Source organism: Chanos chanos, chromosome 15 (genome assembly GCF_902362185.1).
Source record: "Chanos chanos chromosome 15, fChaCha1.1, whole genome shotgun sequence".
Lineage (NCBI taxonomy): Eukaryota > Metazoa > Chordata > Actinopteri > Gonorynchiformes > Chanidae > Chanos > Chanos chanos.
In genome coordinates, this window is record NC_044509.1 from 10,894,364 (window position 1) to 10,903,278 (window position 8,915).

General features: G+C 39.2%; 1 protein-coding gene across 1 annotated transcript; it reads left to right on the forward strand.

The window, feature by feature from the left end:
- The first annotated feature begins 1,994 nt into the window (after positions 1–1,994).
- Positions 1,995–8,232, forward strand: ufm1 (ubiquitin-fold modifier 1). The gene is made up of 6 exons (XM_030792442.1): positions 1,995–2,046; positions 2,141–2,197; positions 3,049–3,106; positions 4,904–4,943; positions 5,327–5,359; positions 6,954–8,232. Coding segments are annotated over exons 1-6 (285 nt in total). The 5' UTR covers positions 1,995–2,044; the 3' UTR covers positions 7,049–8,232.
- The last annotated feature ends 683 nt before the right edge of the window (positions 8,233–8,915 follow it).

Below are 8,915 nucleotides of genomic sequence, written 5' to 3' on the forward strand. Positions count from 1 at the left end.
TGTACAGTATATTATGTCATTTGGATCCTAACTACTTTATGGACATTCACTTCACTTTGACTTCATTCCTCCTTAACTGCGATGACACAGAAATGATGGCAATTAAGGATATGTAAAACCAGGGCTGCAGTTCAATTAATGTGCTATTTTTCTAAGGGTTTTAGTTAACATGATTTTCAGTACATTTGAGCAGTGCAGTAATGTGATTCATATTTTGCCATAACACCACTATCGTAATTATCCATAAATGTAAAATTTAAGGTGAAATGCATCATTAAAAGTGACCGTGAAACTGTACAGCTGGAAGGTCGATATGTTTTGATAAAGTGGAGGTGAGGGCCGGGGAAAGAGTGATCTCTTTATGGATAACAGTGTTGGAGTGAATACATGAATTGATCTGTCGTGCCAACGCAGTGAAGAGATGGAATTTGAATTCCGACAGGAAACGCAATCAACAAGTTATGAGCAGACTGGAACCACGGGGAGTTGAATTGAATTCTACCATGTTTAGTGTGCTGGGGATGTGTGGAAACTGATCCTGAACAGAAAATGCACTGTTCAAAATGTATTTAAATGCAGTTTAAACAAAGCAAATTGTAAAATGAAAACTGAATCATTAACATGAATGCAAACTCTTATAGATTAAGATTAAAAAAGATTCAAAGATTAAAAAAAGATTAAATCTCTGTGATTGCACACACATACACACACACACACTGTGAACAGTGAGCAGTGAATTTGACCCTTGCATTTAACCCATCCATACACACCAGTAGTGAGCACACCACAAGGCGCAGGAGCAGTGAGCACCCAGGGGGCAGTTGGGAGTTAAGTGCCTTGCCAAAGGGCACTTCAGATATGTTTTTCTTATAGCCTGAAGTCATGTTTGTGGTACCTTTTGAAGTGATTATATTCAGCTAAAATTACAATTAGTTGAATCATCATGTAACTACAGTGGTTTAGATCAGTGATTCTCAACTCTGGTCCTGGGCGCCCACTGTCCTGCATGCCTCTGTTTTAACTCAGGACTGACACACCTGATTCCATTGATCAATTAATCATCAAGTCCTTGATTATCTCAATTAACTGTGATAATGAAGAGTTAAAACAAAGACATGCAGGACTGGTTTAGATTAATGCTGAATAAAAGTTTAAGGTAACAGGAAGTGTATTTTCACTAGCTAAGAATCCCATTTTTACACTTTTTTATTTGCAGATCCTTATTGAGATTGTATATCCTCAATACTCATGTCAGTTATAATTCTTATTTAAATTCCCAAAATTGAATTGGAATTGTCTATTTTTAGTTAAGTGTAGAGCAGACTCCAACCATGGTGAAAATGAGAGCTCAGAGTCTACACGATTGATAAAATAGATTTAAGTGTTATTTTTAAATTTACATTTTAAAAGTACAACTTACATATATCAACATTTAATTTAAAACAGTTAACATAAAAAGGTGCAAGACATGCTATCTCAGACTTCAAGGTAAGAAAAATCGATTTCCGGGTACCTGTATACTTGTGAAATCCCCGAAAACCCTTCAGACATACATCTCGGAAGATTTGTTAATATCGGTTCAGCATGTGTACTGCAAGGAGGTTCAGTTTCGAAGACTGTAACTTTAAAAACTGATACTGGACAATATTCTTTTCTCCATACTGATCGAAACAAGCCATTTCATTTGCTTACATTCTAGCATTACAGATAACCCCTACATTTATTGATTTCCTTACATTTTATGGTTACTTTAAAACCAAACATTACGGTAGACAGATTTTAGGCGGCTGCGGAGCCTGCCTAAAAGAAATTGCTATATAACTGTGATACTCGCAAGTTATCAACAGCGAATTCAGATTTTCCCTACATAAGCACCTATTCACGTACAACATTAAATAAAGTACTGTACTGAATGCAAATACTTCAGCAGCGTTTGGGAAAAGAAAAAATAAAACTCCACTGGATAAGATGACGTGTTACAGTGGGTCCTTCCGACTTCCTCATCGGCATAAACAGTGTGCTGTAAAATCGTGCTGTGCTGAAGATGTGAGTACTTTTGTTTCTCTGTTAATTTTGACTGTAAATCCAATTATAAGTAGAAATCTGAGTGCCTATAATATTATGTCTTTACCTCATTTAGGTCGAAAGTAACATTTAAAATCACCCTGACGTCGGACCCCAGATTACCCTACAAAGTGTAAGTGACAGATCAGCTTTTAACTTATTTAGCCTTGATGGCTGGTTCTTTCTTTATGTTACGTGCCCATTTCTTGCATGAATTCGTCTGGTAGTTTACTCTTAGCTGTTGTCATATTGCTGTTGCCGCTGTGAAAGTGGAAAAACGCTAGTTATATCCAAGAGCAACGCTTGTAGGATGGCTGTAGATTTGTTGCCATCACACCAGCCGGGAAAACTCTGAATCTAGTAAGGGATGAACGGTTGTTAAAGTAAACCAAAGTCATAGTCGCTATTATGGTGTAAGATTAGGTTATATAACTCTTCAGGGTGTTAAAAATTTGAATAGTATTAGATTCTGTTAAGATTATTCCAGCTGACATGCCATATGCTTGTCTTGTTTCAAATATATGAATTATGCTTTTTTTTTTACTGAGAACCTCTGACAAGGTAATATATAATAAGATCCTGTCAGAGGTTCTTAGTGAAAATCTGTCTTCAGCGGCGCATTTGATTACAGAGAGGATTTTAGTAGTTTTATATTTCAGACATGGGGCCACAGGAATAATGTTCACATCTGTAACAGTAAGCAGTTTTAAAATGAAAGTGCATATTCTCACTTCTTATACAAAACTGCTGTCGTGATGTAAAGATACCTATTTTAGGTTTTGAATCTACTTGTGTTTTGCAGATGTCTTCACTGTGTATGATTTTGGTCGTGTCTCCTTTGATAAACTTGTCTGTTTGGATGTGTATGTCATACTGTATGTCATATGAGAGCGTCTTCTCTTCCACATTTAGGAAAGTCAGATTTCATTGGTTAAGTGTTTTAGTGAGTTAATCCAGAGACTTTCTTCACTGTTTTTGTTTCAGATTAAGTGTACCTGAAAGCACACCATTCACAGCAGTGCTGAAATTTGCAGCAGAGGAGGTGAGTCGCCTCAGCCTTGGGCCAAAGCTGATTGGTTGGTTGGTTGATTGATTGACGTGCCTCTGCACCGCTTTGTGTACATGCATTTATAATGACGTTTCTCTTACATCACAGTGAATGGAGCTCAGTGTAAAGAGAGAGTGTAGCAGGGCAGCAGAAAAAAAAGTTCTGTCTTGGTCTGATTCACAATTCACTATATATGGTCCATTATGACGACTGGGAAGACACCCAATATAGTCACTTACGAGTCTCGAAGAAGCCAATGTGTGGTCCGAACAATACCTGCTATATCGTTTCTCAGGGCTACGCGTGCAGGGATTAAAAGGCAATTACTATATTCACAAGACTAATCGAAGTTTATTATACTTAAGAAATCCGCGCTCAATGAACATACCCTCCATCCTGACCAATGTCCTGTAGCACAGCAACAGGGGGCTTTCTTTTCTTTTTTTTTTTTTTTTTTTTTTCTTCTTAAAGATTTCTCTTCGCAGAAGTATTGATTTATATGCTGTTTCTTCTCACTGCGTCCTCACAAGCTTATCTGCGTGAATGCAGCTCTCCTCTGCATTGTGGCTCTCGGAGCAGGTGGCGGCTTGTCTGGGGAAAAATAGTACTCCACTCTTCGCTGAGAACTTGATTGATTGCGCTTCTCAGAACGCCTGAGCCGTTTTTGTGATGATGAACTTAAGTGATTACCCCCTGTGTGTTCTGTGTGATAAATGAGCCGCTTTACCATTATATTCAAGGCACAGACTATTCATAAGCAAAGAATAGCAAGGCTCTGCTTCTTCAGCTTCACACGGTAGCTCCCTCAGACATTTTTTTTTTTTTTTTCATCCAAAATTGACATTCACATCACCGACAGATGGGGGAGATTTGTAGACTGGATGGAGCAGAAGATGAATCCTTCAATTTTTCTGAAATCTTGTTTTTACGTGACACTTGGCTAGACAAGCCATGGCAGTCCCTGTAATTGCACATCATTACGGTCTGCCACACTGTTGTTTGGAAAGTGGATCGTTTGGGTTTTGTCCATTGCAGTTTGGCCTAGATCTGTTACCAAGTGTTTTGCCGCTGTTAGAACCGAGTCATTTTGCCAAGCTCTTCTTACCTCTTTTGTATGCACGAGGGCTGTCTGAAAAAAAACAAAACAAAAGAGTGTTAGTCGTGGAACGGAGCTATAAGCTTAAAGGATCTCTCGGTTCTTTTATGAGTCTTTGGCTCCAAAAGTGATCTGTTTGTGAGGGACTCATGACTTGTAATTTTTACTTTTCCCCAGAAGGCAAAAGCCCATAGACTGGTCTCAATCAGAGTAATCTTTGAACAGGGACTTTGTCGTATAAACTAATTCAGATGTGGGTTAAGTGCCAGATATTGATTTTTCGGTGGAGACGGCATCTGCTCGTGTCCTACCTGCACAGCGGTCTTTCCTTTACGGGAGACGTCAGCATCCCTCACAGTGTGTTTTAGAGAACGCTCGCTCCGCTCCGCTCCTCTCCTCTCCTCTCCTCTCTCCCGCACCCCTGTCCTCCTCTCTCAATTCAGCACAAAGCTAGTCTGATGACCTTTCATGCTGTTTTTTGAATGGATTGTTTGTGGAGCATCGAGACATGGAAATTGTTCTGAGATAAACACGACAGCTTTAGCTGGAAACCCTTTAAATTGAGAGAGAGAGAGAGAGAGAGAGAGCTCATGATATTCTAACCACATTGGCATTACTTATTTAATGTGTCTGGGTGCTATTTTCGTATGGTGTTGAAAAGAATTTTCACCCATTTCTTCTCCCTCTCTCCACAGTTCAAAGTGCCTGCTGCCACCAGCGCCATCATTACGAATGGTGAGTTGAGAATGCTTCTCTTGCCTGAGAGTTATCTCGGTAATGATGCACAAATTTGTTTTGATTTTGCCCGTTAAGACATGTTAGAATGGTACGATACCCTCGCTCTAGAGGCAGAAGATGTGTTTTTATGTGACTTTACTCAAACCAGAAAAGTGCCTAGCTGTTTAATAAAAATGAAGAGTCAAAGAGACCTATTGATGAAAGGAGTTCAGGGCCTTTTGATAAAGTAATCTTCTTTAGGGAACTGTTTTAAAGCCACTGGTGCCTGACCTGTTGAATATTGTCCAAATTATTATGATCAATAGTTCAAAAGGATTGGATTTTTTTCCCAAAGAATGGCTGTTCAAATTCTCTTTCTCTCTCTCTCTCTCTGTTTTTAGATGGCATTGGAATTAACCCAGCACAAACTGCAGGTTAGTTTCATCCTCAGTTTTAATGACGTCCTTTTGATCATAGGTGTCACTACAGTTTTTAAAGCACATATTCCAAATTCACCTTGGATGTAACTTTCTAAAAATGCATCTTTTTGCGGAGATACGGTGACAGACATTCATCTCCATGCCTCCTTTTCATATCTCACTCATGAAAATGGATGATTTTTCTTTGTTTGTCTCATAATAATTGTCTCTGTGTTTACTGTCTAAAGGCCTTGGAAGAGATCACGCGATATATTGAAAAGGTTCTTGTATGTAAATTTCAGAGATTAAATAATAAATATGGATATCATAGCCCAGGGAGCTGCCATAAAAGGCGTCTTTGCACACAGAGTGGAATGAGGGTTTTTTTTTTGTTGCCCAACCCCCCCCCCCCCCCTTTTTACTGTACTCCCCTCGCTTTGCTCTGTCTTATCCTTTATGATACAAGGCTTGAATTAGTTGTCATGATTATGAGGGGGTTTTTTCCACTGTTTTTGTTTGTTTTTTGGGAGTTTTTTTAAGTCAACATATGCAAACCTTTTTTGTAGGTAGTTTATGTCTCCTGGCTTGAATACAGTTCAGTACAGTAGTGCAGTGTTTATCGTTGTGAATATTCATCACTTTGTGTCTGTGTAATACACAGCCTGTGTACTGTGCAGATGTCAATGCTCTCTTTTCATCATCATATAAAATGTATTATGTATATCTCCGTAGCCCTTTTAAAAAGTGCTAGTACGGTCCATTTCCACATCTCGTGTATTTCAAAGGTATCAGTGGCAGACACAAGTGTAGCCTGTTTTAGTCCTTTCACAGTGGAAGGTTTGCCAAACATTTTTTGTAGAAGTAAAGCAGTGCCATTAGAAAAGATGAGAACTATTCTGCTTAAAATGACCCTGGAACATTTGACCCCACCCCCCTCCATAACGCTCCTTCACTGTGTTTATCCGGCTCTGCTTTCGTAATCTTCGTTGTGCTTTAAAATGGCACTTGCCTATTGATGCTTAGGAAGCAAATGGCCCTGACCTTACGCTACAGTGGATCTGCATTGTGCTAGAGTGGGAGGCTTTTCTTATTCTGCTCCTCTTATTCAGAGAAGGAGTGTGTGTGTGTGTGTGTGTGAGGGAGAGAGTCTAGGCACATTGTATTATATATTTATAAATATCTGCCTGGGCCTGCTTTCGCTAAAGCACTTTTACAGATAGTCCAGTGGCATTTTTTAAGTAAAGGCCTGCAATTTCTCAGTAACAAGCCGACCAAAGAATCGCTTTGAAACCCGATGGCCACTGCTGTATGCTTTCAGTGTAATGACCATGTATGACTTCATTCATATTGTAAATGAAGCTGATCTGATTTTCTCCGTGCGGTGCTGCTGAGTAAATGGGTGGGACCTGCATTGATGGAGCTCTTGTCCAGCTTTAGAACATCAGCACTTAGTTTCATTCAACACTGATTAAATGAAAGAAATATCAACATCGACCTGTATTGTATTGTTTTAAAAGCACTGATGCACTGCTGCTGCTGCCCCCCCCCCCCCCCCGCCCCCCCTGCCCAAAGCAAAAAAATCTCTTATTTTATTCCTTCATATTTGCAGGGAACGTGTTTCTAAAACACGGATCAGAACTTCGGATCATTCCCAGGGATCGAGTAGGACAGAGCTGCTCTCCGGAAAGGATGCGACTGTGCTAGGCGACGCCGTTGAGTCTTAGGATCTGAACACACTTGTGTATTTATTGTGCGGCCCAGAGTCGATCTCTTTCTCACATACAGCATAGCAGACAAAAGCGTCAGTCAACAGTCCCAACTCTGGGCTTTTAGGACTCTCACTTCCTCTCCTGCCAAAGGCATATTACCGCAGGATGTGCAACCTAAACCGTTATCATGATTTTCATTTTTGTATTGTTTTTTTTTTTTAATTCATAAATGAGTTTACCTTGAGTCATGCAGACTTAAAAAGAAAAGAAAAGAAAAGAAAATGGTCAGTACTCATTCATTTCTCACAGACCCAGGGCAAATAAGTGTTTGAAGTATCTGAACCGCTGGGTCCTGTCCCAGTTCTCCTCAGAGCTCCTTTTCACATTAAATGGCAGTTATGATGAGGGCTTTGTGTAATGTTGGTTTAGTATAGTAATATCAAACACATTCAGTCCCGAATTTTAGTAGCTTAAGTCAAAAGGACACAAGGTAAAAAGGAGCCACGTGAAAGTATTGGAACGGGGCTCAGTCATTCACATACTCCAAATGCTTATTTGACCTAGGTCTGTTTAATAGTGACTGTTATGCTGTGTCTGAGTACAGTAAGCTGTGTGCTTATCATAAATCTGTTGAAAGCGTTTATCTAACAAGCTGTTTTTGAAGTTTGTTTTTTTTTTTTTTCAGAAATGCACTTGGCAGTCTTTCAATCCATTTTCCATTTTGGAGATATACTGTGCCATTAACTCTTCAGTTTCACAAGAAATACACAAATTATAAATCACAAAACTGTCACGCTGGTAACTTCATGTGTACGTCTGTTAACCATCTAACGTCATAGAGCTTTATCTTTACGTCAAGTCAAGTCTAGGATTTAATTTATACACTGTTTTTCATTCCCTTTCAGGCAAGTTAAGAGGAATGAGAGATTATTAACAATTTTTCTCCACAAATAGAGGAAAGAGATATTTTATTTGGCTATGAGCATGAGATCACGACAGTGATTAAACCATGTGATCGAAAACTGATTGCTCAATACCAAAAAAATTTAACTGGTTACACAAACGTAAATCTACTCCATCTCTCATTGGTTATGCCAATTTTCTCCTTGTTATTGTATGTAATACAAAAAAAAATCAAATAAACTTCAATCTGCATATATGAACAGTATGAAAATGCCACAGAGGCAGACTGCCTGCGTGAGTGTGGGCTTTTTTCTTTTCTTTTTTTTTTTTTTTTTTTTTTTTAAATCTTAAAAGGACACTTTGCCAATATCCTGACTGTGTATTTAAGCCATCTGCTTCTTCTGCCACTTTCACACATTAAGAAAATGAAGTGATAATTCTCTCTGTTATTTTATAGAAGAGCACAGTGGCTTGGTAAACGACGTTCCCACTCCAAGTGCCGCCTCGCCCGCCATTAATGTACGCGCCTAGGAGAGCGTTCACGCGGTATTCAAATGCCTGTCATAATGGATATGCCGTTTGTTTTAATCAGATGGTGAGAAGTAGATATTTTCAGACGTTCATTACCGAGGAGGGGGGGGGGGGGGGGGGGGGGGGGCACCATAATAGATACAGCAAGGCTCTCATTATTTGAATGCATTAAATGTACAGTCTCAGATGTTCCTTGCTTCCTGCCCTGTTTGCCAAGACTTTTTTTGTTGTTGTTGTTGTTGTTGTTCTGGAACCTTTCATGCATTCAGTGGTAAAATACAGACTGTAATGTAGTCTCCTACAATCAAGACGTGTTAACAAATGAAAGTTTCCAACGAACTGGGCTGCGGATGTTATCAACTGGTTGCCTGAAGTGAATCATGCATAGGAAATCAAAAGAGTGTGATCTATTCATAGGAAATGACATT